Source organism: Kryptolebias marmoratus, linkage group LG22 (assembly GCF_001649575.2).
Source record: "Kryptolebias marmoratus isolate JLee-2015 linkage group LG22, ASM164957v2, whole genome shotgun sequence".
Classification (NCBI taxonomy): Eukaryota; Metazoa; Chordata; class Actinopteri; order Cyprinodontiformes; family Rivulidae; genus Kryptolebias; species Kryptolebias marmoratus.
Genome location: NC_051451.1, coordinates 24613623 through 24632148, shown reverse-complemented (window position 1 = coordinate 24632148; position 18526 = coordinate 24613623). Strand labels below are relative to the sequence as shown.

At 40.7% G+C, this 18526-nt stretch overlaps 1 protein-coding gene across 12 annotated transcripts in view; it reads left to right on the top strand.

Moving 5' to 3' along the window:
* tacc2 (transforming, acidic coiled-coil containing protein 2) overlaps nt 1-18131 on the top strand; it is a 51333-nt gene extending 33202 nt beyond the window's left edge. For 4 of the 12 annotated variants that reach the window (XM_017412923.3, XM_017412911.3, XM_037973661.1 and 1 more), the window contains 17 exons: nt 3124-3230; nt 4630-6061; nt 7842-7899; nt 8026-8218; nt 8612-8661; nt 8757-8866; nt 9203-9356; nt 9703-9849; nt 10208-10300; nt 12827-12970; nt 13063-13139; nt 14576-14619; nt 15127-15135; nt 16179-16339; nt 16419-16525; nt 17085-17205; nt 17288-18131. In XM_017412923.3, coding sequence (XP_017268412.1) covers nt 3124-3230; nt 4630-6061; nt 7842-7899; nt 8026-8218; nt 8612-8661; nt 8757-8866; nt 9203-9356; nt 9703-9849; nt 10208-10300; nt 12827-12970; nt 13063-13139; nt 14576-14619; nt 15127-15135; nt 16179-16339; nt 16419-16525; nt 17085-17205; nt 17288-17353 — 3073 coding nt within the window. In that variant the 3' untranslated portion in view covers nt 17354-18131. Of the gene's footprint in view, nt 1-3123; nt 3231-4629; nt 6062-7841; nt 7900-8025; nt 8219-8611; nt 8662-8756; nt 8867-9202; nt 9357-9702; nt 9850-10207; nt 10301-11025; nt 11086-12826; nt 12971-13062; nt 13140-14575; nt 14620-15126; nt 15136-16178; nt 16340-16418; nt 16526-17084; nt 17206-17287 lie in introns of all 12 variants that reach the window. The other 8 variants (XM_017412914.3, XM_025005205.2, XM_017412921.3 and 5 more) reach the window with 8 other exon arrangements.
* Nucleotides 18132-18526: the final 395 nt, after the last annotated feature.

Genomic DNA, 18526 nt, shown 5'->3' with positions numbered 1-18526 from the left:
CTCTGTGAGCTGCCTCCTGCAGACTACATCAAACCAGTGTGTAAAGTTTGCAAAAAGGATTGCTGTAGTTTACTGTTATGATGTAATGTTTTATATTTACCAGACATTCATTCATTGGGATGAAAGCACTGGAGCTCCCTCTAGAGGCCTCTTTATTTACTGTAAAAGCTACACCACATATTTAAATTTTACTTTGGTGTTTTTTTTTTGTGTGTGTTCAGAATACAGTGTATGTGATAAAACACTCACATTCAGACACATATGAAATGCAAAATAAGTAGTAAGGCAAAATATTTGGTTTGTTTTATTTTTATTATTCTAAAAGACTGTTGATTAATCATTGCCTAGGCTTATAATTAATTAAGATTCCTTTTAATCTTAACAAAAGCTGCTGTTTTATCCCTGTTTATTTGCCTCCTTAAGTACTGACAGCAAATCTAAAAAAATGTGATGCTGAAAGCACGTAAATAGCTGAGAGGAAAGCTGTTGGGGGAGACAAAGAGATGGTGAGCCGTGGAGACGGAGCAGAAGGTGAGGATAAGCTGGGGATTTTAAGGTGGAAGAGAAGTGGAATGAAAGGAGATAAATGACCGTCTGTGTCCAGACAGAGAGGGTTTACAGGACTGACAGTATTGGGTCGATGGAGCGACTGTGGGTCATCAAATCCTCTGAGACTAATCTAACAGCTGCTGATAAGTGCAGAGAAATCTTAAAAATTCCTCTTTGAAGGAAACTTGGGGTTGCATGTTGGTGTCCTCGAGCGCCGAAAGCTGTTCAAACAGGCTGAGTTAAATTTGGCCGAAGGCAGAGACTTGTCTGGCGGTGTGACATGCACTACCTCTCTCTGCCTCGCGCTGCGGAGGCTCTGTCTCCAGGCAGTTGTCTCAGCCTATCAGAGACGGCTGTTTATGCTGCTCTCTTTGTTTCTTCTAGCCTCCGTACCCTGACTGTTCAACCATATGTCTTCTGTGGAAATTACATTATCACTAAAGGCACCCTTAAAAGATTACCTTTTAGCTTATTCCCATAGTTATAATCTCAGGTTTACACTGAGCCATTTGAATAAATATGAACAAAACTATTGTTCTATTGGAGGAGTAATGTAGCATAAACAAAATGATTTTAGCAGATATTTTATTGTTAATGCTGTTGCAGCATCTTTGAGTGAGTGTTAGAGAAATATGCATTATTACTTGGTTTACCTTCAGTTTATAAAACAGTTGTCTGGATTGTGTCGGACAGGCAAGGCTCAGTTAGTTTCTTGTTGGATTGTTGGGCATTCAGCCATCGTAGTGGGACATATGGCGAGAACGACCCCCAGTCCATCAGTTGCCATAGAAACGCAGAGTTTGCCATCGGATGAAAAATGTTCTCTTCTGCGTTTACTCCTAATTTCCCATCTGTTTTATTTACTTTTTTTTGTTTACATTCTCAGCTGTTAATGAGAGGCAGTCAAAACTCTAATAGCTGAATTTGCTGACGAGTGTTATTTTAAAACATCGAAACCTTTCTGTTTTGTTTGAACCTGTTTGACTTTTTCTTATTACACTGTGGAAGTGCGTCCCATTTTTAAATCTGGCAGCTTTAATACCTTTAAGTGATCAGATAATTCTGGTTTCTAGGGCCTGATCCACATAGACCCTCATGTTAAAGAGTTAAGAAAAAAAAGAAACAGCTAAAACTCCATCCAAATCAAAATAGCTACAGATGAAATAAACATATCAAACAATTAGATGTTTGTTTGTCCTGTACAAATAGCCACACAGTGACTTTTAAATGAAGCTTTTATTTCATACATGCTTGTTTTTTTGATAAATGATCCTAAAAGGCTAATCTCTGTGGATTAACAGCAGGCTTCACAGTAAAACCAACATGTTCGACATCTTTGCTGTTAGAGAAGTCATGTTTGCTGAATTTAGTCATAATTCAGGCAGAGATTGTCTGCTAATGGTATCCGTGTGTGTAACAGTAATGAGCCGAACCATGAGAATGATCTTTATAACAGAAAGTGTTGGTTCTGGTGGGCAGTGGACCTTTTCTGGGTGGATACAGCAAAATGGTTAAAAAACGCGAGAGTGGGAGGGGAGAAAGTGGAGAGAGGGAGACAGAAAAGAGAGCTTTGCAGGAGGTGGGCTTCTGCAGACAATCTAATTTAGATTGGGAGACATTTCCTACTGAGGTGAAGAGAAGACGGGCTGATGGCTAATGAAGACAAAGAGAAGGGAAATTAAAAGGCTGGAAACAAAGAGGGCTGGATGCTGAAGGAAACATTGAATCTGCAGATTTAAGTATCCTCATTGGAAGAGGCTGTGTTGCACCTGCCTGGTTGTCAGCCAGAAGCGTTTGTGCACGGAGGGGTTCGGCCCACCGGTAGCCATGGCAGTGAGTGCGTGGCAGGCTCTGTCTCCACTGCAGTGGGCTCGCTGGGGCTGGGACACGCTGCTGGGAGGGGCAGGAGAAGACGGGGACAGCCCAGGCTCTGATCCAGCTCTGGGGCTCCTGCAGCGCCTCTCCTGGGGTTCTCGTCATGACAACATGATCAGGGCTGCCGGGGAACGAGTCAGACAGAGGTGAGGCCGGACGGGACGCTCAGACTGCAAACCATCTAATGATACATTGAACAGGAGCGCACGGAGCTCAGTATTCAGGGTTTGTTCTGATATACATCTATTTTATATCCTAATATTTTTAGACCCTGAGGTGGTTCTGTGTGTGTGTAAATGTGTGTGTTGTGATGAGGTACTGTGCCTCAGGCAGGCTGTTATCTGTCACCTGACTGCAGATTCATCATTTTTATTTCTGACAATAAAGTCCACTGGAAATAAGCAACAGAAGCACGTTTGCCAATCGTGCCAAGCTGTTTTTACCAATCCTGAAATCACAATTGTTCTTTCTATTGCGACAAAAAGCGAGCCTTTATGGCTCTACTATGACTTATCTGCACCGTGTAATTCCCTAAGGATCGATACCAGAACTGCTCGCTTGGAAAACAAACATTTCCTTTGTGACGTGATGCTGCTCACCCTAACATCACCTTCCTGGTTTGGTCTCTAAAGGCTTTAATGATCCTTTCAGTCTGATTCACAGCAGCCTTTTCTCTTCTGTGTTTTCTTGTGTTTTTAGGAGCTCAGACTCTGATGGTGCTTTTGAAACTCCAGAATCTACGACTCCAGTGAAAGCTGCTTCTCCAACTGAGCCCCACGTAGAGGAACTGAAATCTGATGACAAAGGTACAGAAGGAAATTTATTCTGATATGTCTGAGATTCAAGTGCTTCTGCTGTAGAGCAAGTATTGTACCGCCATCTAGTGGACGAAAGTTGTATTTCACTTTTTTTTTCCCCTCAGTTTTACAAATCTGAAGCCTTAAATTCAGTATAGTTGAATTATTTTCAGCTCAGTTATGTTCAGTTCAGGTAAAATCAGTTAGATTTTTGGTTCACTTTATTTTAAATAGTTCACTTAATATAGATAAAATACAATTTGTGTGTGTTTGTGTTATTAGCATACTATCTTCTGAATGACTGTGTAGATTTTAATGAAACTCTGAGACAGTAATTATTAGATGTACATCTACAATTGATTACCCTTTGGACTCAACCCTATTCAAGATGGCCACCACAGCCAGTTGACATTTGAAAACACAAAAATGCCCATCATTCAATCAGGTATTGAGCTTAACTCTAGTGTGGTAGTAGCTGAGAGTCATTTTCAACTGCACACTTCTGGTACAACACAATTTGCAAAATCTTTGCTTAAAATCTTGATATAACTGTTGGAGTCTTCCCCGTTTGTCTGTTAGCAAAATATCTTTTAAACCACTGGATGTATTTCAATGAAACGCTCAGAAAGCAATCATTGAATCTACATCTACAACTCATTAACTTTTAGAGTTAACCCTAAGCAAGATGGCTGCCACAGCTAATCGACCTTAGCCTAAACAGAAATGGCCGTACCTCAGTAAATTTCACAAATACTGAGCTAAAATTAGGTGTGGAAGCAGCTAAGAATCATGCACAACATCTATTCAAAGCACTAACAGATCATGCAAGATATCACAATATTACATAATGTTTTTTATAAGGTCTGACCAAAAATGGCCACAACTGCCTTTTCTCAGCATAAAGTGACTTTTGTCTAAAACTCGAGCATGGAAGGCAGCAGAGATGATGCATTCCTTCAATGCTCGCCTTTTAATTTAAAAGTAGCATTTCTTGAATGAATGCATATTGCCCACTGCCTTGCAGACTAAAGCTTTAAACAAAGAAACTGGGTGATCTCAAGTTTTAACTCTGTATTTGTAAAAATGACAGAGTTGCAGCATTTTGTGTTTTGCTAGGGTTGAATAACTGTGGCAGCCATTTTTAATTGAGTTGACTCCAAAAATGTATTCAGCTGTAGTCATACGTCTAATAGTTACTTTCTGAAGATTTCATTATAATCAGTTCAGTGGTTTATGAGATATTTTGCTAACAGACAGACAAACAAACATGTGCACAAGCAAACACAGGTGTCTAAATAATTTTAACAATCTAATTAAATGCAATTGAACGTTTGTCACTTAGTCTTATTAGATTTAGAACTAGAATTTTAAAAATAAAGTTCTGTTTTGTTTTTGTTTGTTTTTGCAGGTGCAAACAGTTTAGTGAGTGATGTTCCATCTGATTCCACATCCAATCCACTCTGCCATTCTCCATCCACTGTTTTTGATGAGAACAAGCCCATTGCTGCCAGTGGAGCATATAATATAGACTTTTTTGCCGTCGAGCCAGCAGGTCAGTCCCTGACCCGATCTCTCAGCCTTCAGGGAGGCGAACTCGATAGTTCTGCTCTGCTTGATGGATCAGCGTCCGCAGGTTTCCGTCCACATTCTGAGTCCTTCAGCGTAGGCACCGAGAGTGCCCCGGGGACACTTCACAGGCCAAAGAAAGTCCGCCCTGGGTCTTTAAAGAAGAAGCCCCTCCTTAGACAGAACTCCAACCCTGAGAGCCCGAAGCCAGCCTCGTCCAGCAGCACCCCGGAAATCAAGAAACGGGCGAAGCCTCGTACTGCCAGCCCCCTCCAGGCTCAGGAGGAAACAGAGGAAGGCTCTGCGACTCCGAGCCCTGGAGGGACTCTCCAAAAAAACAGAAAGAGTCGTGTTGAAACTCCACCTCCTCCTCCTTCTCCTTTAGCAGAGGAAACCAATCAGACTTGCCAAGAGAGCGATGGTTTCCCTACCTTACCTTTGTGCCAGGAGGAAATCCCTCAGCCAGCTATTCTAACGGACAAAGAAGACTCTCCTATTCTTCCTTGTGCCTCCTACAAATGGGACCCAGACAATTTTGAAAACATCAACCCCTTCAAGACTGGAGGTAGTAAAATTGCCAATTCCCCTGTTCTGGATCGTAAAAGTCCAGTTTGTGGTCCTATTTCTAGCCCTCCAGGAAGTCCACCTGTCCGTGCTGTGGAACCACATCGTTTTACTCCCCCAGCTCCATGCGATGCACTGAGCAACAATCCTGAGGAGCAACCCATTTTACCCAAGCGTCAGTCAGTAAGACTGGAGTTCGACTACTCTGAGGAAAGCTGTGAGGCATCACAGCAGGCCTCTCCTCCACCTAAAAAAGTGGGCAAAAAACCGAGTGGCAAGATGCCGCTGAGGAAAACCAAGCTGGAGCTGAAAAAGGCAACTCCAGCACCGGCGGAGCAGCTGGACAACAACAACCCTCCTGCGACTCACACAAGCAACGAGGATGAAATCTCTGTTCCTAAAGCGTCCTACAACTTTGAACTGGACAAGTGGGAGGATCCAAATTTCAACCCATTTACTTCAAAGAAAAATGTCTCCAATTCTCCCAAATTGTCCAGACCGTCGTATAAGTTTGACCCCAACAGCTTTGACGACTCCATAGACCCTTTCAAATCCTCCATCCAAATGGCCAGTTCCCCTCCTAACGCCTCAGCCTCCTTTGAAATACCAACCAATGACTACGATAATGAAAATGACAACGACAACATTGGGGAGCTGGAGGACCAAAACCAGAACAAGCCTGCCAAGAAGAAGAAAACGCCCATAAAGTCGTAAGTTCATGTTATATTCCAGCGAGTCATGCATTAATAGAAACAGCTCCGCTCCCTGTGAGAATAACAGATGTTTGTTTGTGGTTTGCCAGCCTGTGTCCTCTGTTTGTCTCTCTGTCACCTGTGTTTGTGTATTCTCATATATCACAGGAAGACCAGGGGTGTGTCCTCTCTTTGTTGTATGTTGTAAGTACAGGGACAACGCAGACTTCCCCCCGTTTGACCCTTAATTCAATGTAACTCTTATAAAAGCAGCATATTGTCCTCTTCATTCTCCCCCCATTAACAGACATCTTAACCCCTCAGACTCACAGTCAGATAAATGCATCTAAACTTTGAGTTCAGGCTATTTAAATTTGAGCTTCTGTCTGTTCAGTTCTGTTTCAAATTCTGTCCTCAAATATGTGCTTCTGAAAGGACGTCACAGTTTATATCGCAGTTTTTAGCACATCGGACAAACAACACATGATGTTTTACATGTCAGGATTGTTTTTACTGAAAGCTCAATCAAAAAGTAGTTGTTGTGTACAAAATCTAACCACATTTAATGATTTAAAAACATTTTTAAAACCATCTTAACAACAATAACTTGAAGTAAGTCACTTCTGTACAACCTTATCAGGGTCTCATATGATATAATATCTTTTAATTACATCCTGATACATCAAACCCTAATAATAATAATTATTTTATTGGGATTATGCATTGTGATTTTGTGGGAACCAGTATAAAAAGCTCTAATATAACAAAAGAAGTAAATAACATATATATGTTTATATGAATAACATGCTGTTGATTAAGGTTTGCCCAACTTGGCACATGTATATTTGTGTTAATAAGTCAAGTCATGTAAAAATAAAATGCCACAAGGAGGGTCACTCAAAAGCATTTTACACACAGATCAAATCATATAAACAAGAAAAAAAAAACAGACAGTGGGGAGTAGTCTTATGGTCTGTTTGTTATGACAAATAAGACTGAAGCAGGTCTGGTTTAAAAAATCAGAACATTTAATCTGGCATGAATTGTACCTAGTTGTATTTTTTTAACCACAGCTTTCCATTGTAAAGCAACTCGAAAAGAATTCCTAGAAAGTGAAATCAGATGATTAAAAAGCTGACTTTTCTTCTTACAGACACACTTTTGCATCAGACTGAAAGAGTGAAACAAAAAGGCTCATGTGCGCCCTCATGTGTTCATTGCTTGCATTTGTTAAATACTTTTCATTTTTATGTGATAGTTTTTGTTTTTATCATTTTACATTGCTTTCAGATTAATTCAGGTGTAATTTACAAACATCATAGACTTACAGACGGTCCAAAGGGATCATTTCTTCTGTAAGCTGCTGTAAATATTCTGAAAGCTATAAATATGTGGCTCTAAGTGCTTGATTTCAAAAAGTAAAAAACACTCAGTAACAATTATTTGCAGCAATAACGTCACAAACAGCTCCACTTAGATATATTTCCTTCTAGGATCTGAATTTGTTGATATATTTAGGAATAAGATGATTAAATTGTGTAAATCTTTTCCTTCTTCATGGTAAGTTCAACTTTTGTCACAAAAACATCACTGTTCTGTTAATCGACTCCCATATTGAAATGTATTGTTTCACTTCTGTTAATTCTGCTTCTTTGTGTTTACGTATGTCGTGGATTTATGTAGAAACTGGGATTCCCAGCTAGGAAATAATGTATTATCAAAGTGAACGCTGGATCTAATGTTATTCATTGAAGCGTCGTTGTTATTCTGTAGCCTCATAAATGATTTTTTTTTTCAGTAATACTTTCAGAGTGAAGAGGTCACCAAAGAAATCAGCATTATCTGACACATGCCAGGTGAGTATCTAACTTCATGTTGGCGTTTTCTCTGTTTCAGATGTGTCTTTCTCCATTTCTCCCTCCTCCGTTTGACTTTAAGCTGTCTCCCTTTGTCACTTTTTCTTTTTCTTTTATTTCCTGCAGGATCCAGACGACCCTCTCAGCACGCAGGATGATCACGCCACAGATGAGGAGAAGTTGGCCTCCTCTACCAATCACAAGTGGGCAACGCGGCACGACATGGACTCGGATTTGAATGCCGACCAGCAAGACTTCCCTCAGCCCTCCGATCTCACGTCTTTTGTCAACGAGAACAATCTCCCTCTGGAGGCCCCGGGTGAGGCCTCACTGTCTGACTCTTTGTTCACTTTTTGCCACCTGTGTTCATACCACATCAAAGCACACCATCGTCAGGTAGCATTTAGGAAAATTCAAAGCCCGCGTTTGTATAAATGCTCATGTACACCCACTTGTGTCTTTACTATCTATTCACACAGCAGGGCTATTGATTTTTCTTGTGACAGTCAGCTAAGCTTGTTGGCCCAGTTCTCCGCTGCTCTCTGCTCTACCAGAGGCTGTCTGGCTCAACCCATCTGGGTCGGAGATGAAACGGAGCGCAGACAGCCCTGCCTCAGCCTCTGATCCCATCAGACCAGAACTCAGACCTGCTCCATGTGTTTCTCAGTCTTTATATATTCTGCATCTAATACTTACTGTTTCTCTGCCTTAGTACAAGACTATGAAATCGAGTACATGGAGAAGATTGGCTCTTCATCCCCTGTAAGCACTAGCCAATATTTGTAGACTTTGATTGAGTTTGTGCGTTTGCCCTCTGTTTGTATCATTGATTTATGTTCTCGTGTGTTTTTTTACAGCCGCTGTCTATGAAGAAGCCATCTTTGTACCTGAATTTGGACTCAGTGTCGGACAGTTTAACCAAAAATACATGTGCACATGGATCTGAGCCCAGCTCCCCCTGCACTGGGTAAAACTTTCCAAACATCCCTAATTTATAATTTCATAGTGTTGTATATTTGTGTTTCTTTGCAGATTATGATGTTGATGAAAAGAAATCCTGATTAATCCAATCCAAGATGGCTGTAACTCAGTCGATTTTACAGCTGTTGAGTTAAAATTTGATGTGGTAGTAGCTGAGAGTCATTTGTAACACATATTCTGAGTGTGAAATTGTGCATATTGTTATTTGACCTAAACGACTACAACTCCTCCATTTCTCAACATAAGATGATCTTAGTCTAAAACTCTGCTGTGAAAGGCGGTGGGCGATATGCATTCATACTGTCCCTCTCACGCTGTGCAGGAGTTTTGAGGAGATGGAGGCTCAGATATCGGCGGGTATGAAGACGCCAGTGTTGAGCTCGCGGCCTGGGCCCGAGGGTTCTGCTGGAGATAAGGGCAGGAAGAGAGAGAGCGAGGCACTCAGCCGAACACAGAGCACAGAGAGGGATGAGCAGGTGAGACCAATGTCTTTCTAACCACTTTGACTCAATTTGCTGCAAGAAAAGGTTTCATTTATGTCACCATCATGTGTTGTAAATCTGCCACTTTTTATTTAACATTTGACGCCACGCTGTCGTTTAGTCACAATGCAAATGCTTTATCCTAGGCCATGACTCGCTGTCGCTCACAGTGACTCTCAGTTAGACCTCGTCACTCATTATAAATAGCCGGAACGTCACGCTCTTTTTCCAGTTTGAGTTTAGTGAATCGGCTCCCAGCTCTGCCACTCAAACACTCAGCGCTTGCTTTGCCATGCTATCCCCTGCCCTCCCCTCCCCGCTCCTCCTGGTGCCCCTGTAGCCCTCTCCCCAGGGCCCCGTCGAGGGCCCCGCTCCAGCCCAGGCCTTGTCCCTGTTAGACAGGCTGTCTGAGTGTGACGACCCCCTGCAGTACCTGGAGCCCGACCTGGCTGAGACCAACCCAACTGCATTCGCCCAGAAACTACAGGTGTGTTGACAGACCACACATGCCCCACCGTGATAAAACCCTCCAAGCTCCTTGCTCTTGGGGGGTCTATTTGTGGTCGTGATCTGTAAATGTGTGTGTGTTTTTGTGTGCACAGCATTTCCGTTTATTTCACCTTATTCCATCCTGCCTTTTCATTTTTGTTCCCCCCATGTTTCCTTTGTTCTTGGTTGCAGTTTTTGGCTTGCTGCAAGAAATAGCTTAATGGTGGGTAAAATGTAGACAGCAGCAAGTGTGTGCACTCAAATCAAGTTTCTGTATGTTTCCCTTTGTTCTCTCTCAACTTTGGGCCTCAACCCTCCTCTCCTACCTTTGAAATTTGGCCTCATGTGCGGCCAAGGAGGAGTTGGTGCTTGCTGCCCTGAGACTAGAGGCTCTGCAAGTAGCCCAAAGCATCTCTCAGTGCCCCTCCCTCTCCACTGTAACCCCCCAGGTACTGCCCTGAGTCAGCCTGCACCTGCTGAATCAAGTGTGTGTGTTTGCAAGAGAAAATAGGCTTCTTGAATGAGTCATTAAGGAGAAGTGATGGATGTGTGTGCAGCTGCAGACTGAAGTGTGTGCACGAGTGTGGCTCAGCTTGTGGCTCAGTCCCCTCAGCACTTCAGCAGCTGTGAACCCATGGCCTTTTCAACATGTTGGCTGTATCACAACTCCCACAAACCTGGTACTTTGTGTTCCCAAACATGATATCTCTAACATGGCTTAATGCAATCAGCTCCCACCCTGAAAAGCAACAAGCGCCGGGTTGATTCAAAAAACTGATTATTTTGTGCCTTCTGAGAACCTTACTTCTGTTATGCATGTTGCCTGTGGCTGTAAATGTGACTGGGGATGTCACACAGTAGAGCTAAATTACCAGCTGAGGAGTAACCCTCTTATTGATATGAGCTGTTTCAGTTATTGCCACAAATCCCCAGTCACATTATAGTTTTCTGACTTTTCTTTTTTCTAAACTAACAGCACTAAAGTAAAAAGGAAAACTAAACACAATAATATTATTGTAAAAGCTAGATGAACAATCAGTTTCGGTGGCATTTTAGAGCCAGAAATCTCAGAAACACGAGGTTTTCGTGGAAACTTCTCCCAAAGAATTAGGGCAAGCGTTTTCCGGTCCTCTGTCCTTCTGTGTGTCATGTTGTTGTCCTGAACATTTTACAGTCTCGACTAAAGAAACACATCACACGGCGGTGGAATATCAATGGTTCACCTGTACTCCAAGTAAGACTATCACCGTACCCCTGTGGTCTGTTCTTATCTACCTGTAGTGCAGTTTTAGCTATAGTTCAGTCCACATGTTTAAACACATTTTTTTAATTGTTCCTCATTGTTTTGACTCACCCAGTTTCACTATACGTTTTTAAATTTCACATCCACATTGGTTAAAACAGAAGAAAACAGTTCCTTCGATCGTAATACCCTCCAGTTTTGTGCTTGTATTAGGTGATAGCGTGTTAACTCTTAAATATTTACTCAGCTTGGATGGGAATAATGTCCAGTTAAAGCTAAAAGTCAGGATTTCCACCTCCTAACAATGAAATCTAGAATCATCATCCAAATACAGACAGCACTGCAGATTCCAGGTACAAGTGCTACACCCACAGAGTGTAATTTTGTCTTTTTAACTGTGAATTTGTCCCTTTTTTGCTTATATACCTAGTATCTCTTTTTAAAACTAAGCTGTGTTTTGCACATTGTGTTAAACTCTTGGCTTGAACTTGTCTTCAATTGTAGCACCACTTATAAATTTACATTAAACCTAATTAGTGAGTTTTGTGGAGTTTCCCTGAACACAAATAATCATTATATTTACATTTAAATTTGATCTTGTCTGCATTTCTGAGATTAAAAAAAATATTATTTTAATTTTTTTCCTCATAAAACAAAGCAAAGCAAGTTATTTTTATGTTTCTTAGGCTGCTTTGCTTTTCAACAAGTCTTAACTGTTTTCTTGCGTTTGTAGTACTGTTTCATGTAGTATTTGGAGGTTATTTGTACTGTAATTAGTAATCTAGAAGTTGAGTTTCTTGTACAAAAGATTTTATCTAAGTACAAGTTTCTTTTAGTCCCTTCAACGTCATCCTTCTTAGCTTAGCAAGTGTTTTCATACTAATGCTTGAGCCAGACAAAATATTTGATTTCTTTCAGATTTTTATTTGCAGATCTGTCTCCTTGATCTTTGCAAGCCTACGAATTATCATTAAATCCTCCTGTAATCCAGCTCTTTCAAGGACGACTAAATCCTTCTTAGAGCAATCTTTTAGGGGACAAAACACGGTACTAGAATAAGGATTGGTTTTAGCATTTTAAAAGCACATTTCCCTCAAGCAACTGAGCCGTTAGTACTATCAGAAGCTACTTGGCCTCACAAATTAATGAATGTATTTTAATATACCTCGGGTTCACATCACATCACAGATTTTGTAATTGTACAAGGACTTGACATAATTCTCCTAAACTATAAAGTTCTAAAACTATAAAGTAAGACCAGTTTACAGTGATGGAACATCCCATAACCCAAAACTAATAACAATGCCCTTGCTGCCTGGTCCACTTCCCTGTCTTCCATGTCCTGTTTATTATCTGCTGCCCTTTTTTCCTTTGTCTTGCTTGGACCAAGTCACTCGAGCTACAGCAAGCAGCAGGTGATCATGATCGCTCAGCTGGGGCCAGCATCAGCCAATTACGTGGCTTATACTGTGGCAATGAAGACTGTTTCATCCAATCATGTGGTGGTCTTCAGAAACATCACCAGCTTGCCTCATTTATGTGCTGGTTTTGCTGTGTGGTACAGTTTTTTTTTTTTTTTACGGTCCCATGCTGCCTTGAGATTTGGTTTCAGGAACCCTGTTGAGAATGTGCGCATGAGCCCGAAGATGGGGGACGCTCCATCTGTAACTCTGATTTGTAACTGGTCATGTTTTCGTTCCTTTTTCTCCTCTCCACTGGTTCCTGGAAGCAGCGCAGAGACATGTCGTCTTCAGTGGAGAACGTGCCGAAGAGCTCACTGTACGCCAGGACCACCACCACCAGCAGCTACATTGAAGGGGAGAGTCCTCACCTGCCTCGAGATCTGGACCAGTCACTGGACATTGCACGAGAAGAGGTTCTTCCTTTTACTTCTGTGTCACAAATGTTGTAGTTATAGTTTAGCTTTACATCTTCAGCTAGTTTTAACAACTTTGTTACCCTTTGTAGATTGTAACAAAGGAGAAAGAAGTGCTGGAGTGGCAAAGGAAGTATGAAGAAAGTCGACAGGAAGTGGTGGAGATGAGGTCAGAAGAGAATATCACTTTTATTGCAGTCGGGTCCCATTACAGCGTGGATATAATACATAGCAGTGTTTCTGTTAATTGAAAGTGTGCCAGGATTCTCCACAAATGATCTCCTTTTAACATCTCAGCGGGTTTATCTCACTTAAACTGTCAAAGGCTGCAAAACTGAGAGCGAATCAAAGATGTCCAGATGAGTCAGAGTATCAGCATGGGGGACAGATTTCACTCATGTGCTTTATGCAGTTAAAATACTTAATGACAAAATGTGTTATTGGGGACTAAGATTAGAAAAGCATAGAAAGGAATTTAAGACTCAAAATATACATCAAAACAAGCAGCTTGGCTGTGAGATATATGCTACTATTTTTATTTATCATGGCAATATAATTTGCCACAAACAATCCCCAAAAACCCCCAAAGAGTTGCATAGAGAATGCTTCACATCTTTTACACTCTTTAAAATATCTCTTGAACTACTGGGCAGAAATGATTGAAGCTCTCACAGTGTGATAATTGGAGGTTCATTTATGACGGATTAGTTTTTTGGGTTGCCCCAATTCAAAATGGCCACCACAGCTAACTTGGCAAACACAAAAATGTCTATAACTCAGTCATTTTTACAGATGACTTCATCTACACTCCTGGTGCTAAGTTCACTAAATTCTTTGGGTAAAATTCAAAATGGCTGCTGCAACTAATACAAAAAGGCTAAAACTCCTTCTAGGAGATATAGAGCTACATTTTGGTGTGATAATAATCAATGATATTGACCTACAGCACATACCTGGACTGCTAACAGCTAAACACCAAGTGGCAGATACCTTCATGATTCCTTGCTGGTATTTTCTAAATTCATCAACAGACGATGTGCAACAAACCCTAACCCAAGCAGAGAAACTTATTATGTGTCAGCAGGTGGTGGGTGTGAGTGCAGCTGGTTCATTTAGCATGGATAAGACGGAGCTTACCTTCTTTAACTGATTGGATAAGGAGGGGCTGAGAGACTAAGAGGAAGTCGAAGCCAATCAATCCTCTTACCTTCTGCAACCTGTTTGAACCCAGCAAAGCCACACAGGGATCAATCACACGTAAAGAAAAGAGCCCAGAGACTAAAGTTTGGACAAGTATCACTAATTAAATCACAGTATAATTCACTCTAAAGTTCACAATCACTGATAAATGAAATATTTTTAAAGCTGAACACTTTGTTAATCATTTGTGGTAGAACTAAGGTGCCACATAATGTCCAGGTTTGGCAGGCATTTAGGATCCTCACTTATCTGACAAATTCTCTCCCTGTAGTCATTTTTTATTAGACACGTAGCATATAGTAAGTTGTATGTTTGCTGCTAAAGAAACATGTTTGTGATGCCTAAGATAAGTCATTTAAAAATCATCTTTGACATAAAGAATAATATATTATTTCTCATCTATAGGAGAATTGTTGCTGAATATGAGAAGACCATTGCTCAAATGATAGGTGAGTTCAGTCTTACATTTTTCTTTCCTTACAAGAACCAGTCATTGTGTTTTTTCTGCACAATAATTTAATATAAAGCAAATTTTGCTCCCTAAATTCTGTCACCTTATTTTGCACTTCAGATGGGTTTTTATTCATTGCCACTTTTTTCAAATTGTTGCACATTTATTTTCCTTTGCAAAGCTAGCTTTTTGTGTATTTGCGTTTCTTTGACTGACCCGATTTTTAAAAGCAGAGGGTGAAACACTCCTGTTTGGGCTCATTAAATGTCACTACGGCTTTACTCTGCATTACTGCTGCTCTCACCTACATCCACTCTGCCACCTCGGGACGTTCCTGAAGATCTGGTTTGTGCGCACTCATCAAAGCACCGTCACAAAAGGCAGCAGTCTCTCTCTAACACTCGGCTTTCTCACATGTCTTGACCCTCCCAGCTTGACTTAACACGCTCCCTTCTTTTCTGTTCTGCTCCCATCGTTGCTCCTTTCTATTTGATAACCCTGACAGGCATGCCAGGTGAGTAACACGGAATCGTACTTCACTTGTTTGTGTCAGCTCACATCTCTTCATCCGTCCATCCGAGAGGGGAGCGGATGCTCTCCTTTTCTGTCATCTTGTTCAGTAACTTCTGTTTGTCCGTTTTTGTTGCATTTCATCCTGCAGGCTTAGACATCGTTTTTGGACTGAATCTTTTCACATTTTACTCACATGCCAGTATTATTCACTTCGATGCAAAGACACTGAAATCTGCTCTCGACCATCAGCTCTTTACCTTTGACTAAAGGTGGTTGCTAAAACCACACAAGCTGCTTTAGTGACTTAAGCAAGCAGATCGTCTTGTGTAAGTTAATTAATAAGAAGTCAAGAAAAGGTTGGAGTCACCTGCCAGTTCTGTCTCTATAACATTTAACTTTTTATAATTAATGTTTCTGCCTGTGTGCGTGTGTATGTTTGTCTGTGCCGTTCCCAAAATATCTCATGATCCACAGGATGGATTTTAATGAAACTTTCAAAAAGTGCAAATTGGATATACTTCTACAACTTATTAACCTGTAGAGTCAAACCCCTGACCACCACAGCTAATCAGCCTTATCCAGCACAAGAATGACTCTTACTCTGTCACTTTTACATCCAGTATATTGAGCTAATTTTAGTGTAAAGAAAATAGCTGAGAGTCATCCTCAACACATTCTGAGTGCATCATCTTGTGAGATCTCACATTATCACAAGAGATTTCTCTTAACATTTTATACGAGGTATAAGGTGTAAATCTCTGTCATGAAAGGCGGTGGGCGATATGCATTCTTTAAAGGAATGCCAGGCCTTCAATTTCCTCATTATTCAACATTTGTGTTTGCATGCAATCAAAAAGATCACATTGTTTAGTAGAGAATATTATTAGACCATTATAACCTACTAATCCATTTTGATTTGTCGAAGTAAAAGCCAAAGTTTAGTGGATGTTCATGTACGCTCACGTAGATGTTCAAATTCTTTTACAGCAGGAGCTTCTAGTAAACAGAGCAGTGATTTACAAAATGTTTGTGTGTGTCTGCCAGAGGACGACCAGAAAGAGAAGTCTCTGTCGCATCACACCATCCAGCAGCTCATCCTGGAGAAGGACCAGGCGCTGGCTGACCTCAACTCGGTGGAGAAGTCTCTGGCGGACCTCTTCCGTCGTTACGAGAAGATGAAAGATGTGCTGGAGGGCTTCCGCAAGGTAACAAACAAATCCCTGGCTTGTGCAGCCGAAAGTTTGCTCATGGCAGGCAGTTTGAAATATTTCTCACCCACCGTAGAATGAGGAAGTGTTGAAGAAGTGCGCTCAGGAGTATCTGTCGAGGGTCCGAAAAGAGGAGCAGCGGTATCAAGCCTTGAAGATCCACGCAGAGGAGAAACTAGACAAGTGAGTTAGACTTACTCTCCTTATATTCTGTTTTTCCATAGTTTAGCACAAAACACTGAACTTTTTACACATGAAGTTAGTGTTTATCTGGAATAAGTCTGAAAAGAGGTCAAAGTAATGCACTTTTTATCGCCTGCCTTTCACCCTTTTTGCTCATGTCTGTATTTGTGTGTTTGTGTGGCTGTTTGTTACCAAAGTATCCCATCAACCACTCGCTTAATTTTACAAATATTGAGCTAAAATTTGATGTGGTAGTAGCTGAGAGTCATTTATGGCGTACTTCAGTCTTGCATGAGGTTGTACCTAACGTTATTTTTAAAGTTTGACCAAAACATCTACAACTCCTTCATTTCTCAACATAAAATCATTTTAGTTTAAAACTCAGCAGGAAAAATGCATTCCTTCAAGGAATTCTAGGCTTTTAATTTATTGGTTCATCTTCTTTTTAGATTCATCAAAGATAAATTCTGCTTTAGCTTTGCCGGACTGACCTTCGTCTTTCTTTAGACTTTGTATCCTTGAGTAGCACAGGGTGACCTAATGGATGTTTTGTCTCCAGGGCCAACTCAGAGATCGCACAGGTACGAGTCAAGGCCAAGCAGGAGCAGGCTGCCTACCAGGCCAGTCTGAGGAAGGAGCAGATGAAGGTGGACTCCTTGGAGCGCACTTTGGAGCAAAAGGTCAGCTGTGGGATTTTTCAAAACGATGAAAACATATGTGTATACACATGTGCATAAAATGTGATTTTTAACTGTTTTACAGAACAAGGAGATCGAGGAGTTGACAAAGATCTGTGATGAGCTGATTGCCAAGATGGGGAAGAGTTAGCACTCTCAGAACTGCAGATGTCTAAGACCAAAGAGGTCTTAAAGTTTTGCTTCCTACTGACTCTGTGTACAGGATCCACAGGAATGACCTTCCTCCTAATTATTCTGTGCGTTTTATTTGATGTGTCAGTGTGTCGTACTGTATCAGGGGTCTGGTTTAAAGTTTTAGAGAAGCTATCATATCAGTGACGAGTGTGTCTGTGTGTGAGAGTGTGTTTGGTAATGACAAAGTGGAAATATGTGGGTTAAATTATGCATTATGACGTTGCCATGACAGCCACTGAGGGGGAAGACTGTTTACTCACTCCTGTTAGTGTCTCCTCGTACTGCAAGATACAGATAGATTTTGGGGAAAAAAAGAGCACCAGATGTTTAGATTTATTCATAAAATATTGATGAACTTATAAGAAAATGAAAAGTCTTGCATGTAAGAAAGAAAAACATGTAATGTTAATGTTTGTATATACTAGACTGTAGAAAACCTGAAGAAAATCTGCATTTTGATATAGTTATTCTGTCATCCTCACCTTAATGCCCTCATGTAACCATTTAGATATTTGTCATACTTGTAGCTTTTTTGATGAAACTGTTAAACTTTATTTTTTTTGGATTTTATTTTGATATAAAGTAAACTAATTGTGACTTTATTCAAATAATTTTGGAAGACTGTGTCCTAGTCCTGCAATGGTCATTTGTCACTCGAGGAAAAACTTTTTCCTGCACAGCTACTGTACAGCATCAGCTTACAAAAGTGCAATAAAAATGGCAATACAACCTGAGGTTTACTTTTTGTTCCGCTCTGTAACATAAGGTTTCAGCTGCTCCTTCGTGTCAGGTACTGTACGTCAGAAATGCAGTGATTAATTTTTGCGTTAGTGGAATAAAAAACCAGATCAAAGATAATAAACTTCACACCTGAACAATACTCAAACACTGTTGGATCTTGCAGATTTGAAGGTGAAATATTAAAGGGATATTTTGGATCGTTTGAAAAAAACATCAATCTCAAAAATCTTATTTAGGTTCATGTTGAAAACCTTCACAAAAATATGATATTCCTGCTGGAAGCAGTACTAGCTAGTTACTTAAAGAGCGACCTACAACAGGTGAGATATTTATTGTTCACAGCCTTTTCACAGAACCCTGTCTGAAAAGAATAAAAGATCTGAACTAT